This window comes from Tupaia chinensis, unplaced genomic scaffold (assembly GCF_000334495.1).
Source record: "Tupaia chinensis unplaced genomic scaffold, TupChi_1.0 Scaffold144238_1, whole genome shotgun sequence".
Lineage (NCBI taxonomy): Eukaryota > Metazoa > Chordata > Mammalia > Scandentia > Tupaiidae > Tupaia > Tupaia belangeri.
In genome coordinates, this window is record NW_006204096.1 from 16,636 (window position 1) to 17,073 (window position 438).

General features: G+C 61.0%; 1 protein-coding gene across 6 annotated transcripts in view; it reads left to right on the plus strand.

Moving 5' to 3' along the window:
* The window catches only part of LOC106733613 (interferon-induced transmembrane protein 1-like), a 5,685-nt gene that overhangs the window by 943 nt on the left and 4,304 nt on the right, over window positions 1–438 (plus strand). For 2 of the 6 annotated variants that reach the window (XM_027767374.1, XM_027767376.1), the window contains exon 2: window positions 229–398. The exons of 3 other annotated variants lie outside the window; for them this stretch is intronic. In XM_027767374.1, the coding sequence (XP_027623175.1) occupies window positions 229–276 (48 nt within the window). In that variant the 3' untranslated portion in view covers window positions 277–398. Of the gene's footprint in view, window positions 1–109; window positions 399–438 lie in introns of those variants that run through there. One more of the 6 variants, XM_027767377.1, reaches the window with a different exon arrangement.

The following is a 438-nucleotide window of genomic DNA, read 5'->3' on the forward strand; positions in this document are numbered from 1 at the left end:
GGGACAGGAGAGTGAGGTCCCCATTCTGGATGTGTGTGTGGGGGGCTGAGGCAGCACCAGGCTCCCACCTGACACACCCCAGGTGCCCTGACCACCTTGTCTCCTCCAGTCTAGGGACAGGAAGAGGGTGGGGCCCATGCCTATCCCTTAGTGCCAAGGCCATGACCATCTGCTCCCCGGTCGTGGGCATCCTTCTGACTGGGCATCATTGCTTTTAACCACTGGCAGGGGGATGACCTTCCAAGCATGAAGCAGATGAGAAAGCACCCTGCTTGAAGGCAGCTGCCCTGGGCCTCAGGCCCATCTCCTCCACCCTGACTTGCTGGCCTGTGCCAGCCATGGCCCCAGCTCCTTGTCCTCCCCCTGCCATCCCCTTTATAAAGCACTTTGCACTCACATGCCTGAGCCTGAGCCTGAGCCAGGTCCTGAGCCTGAGCC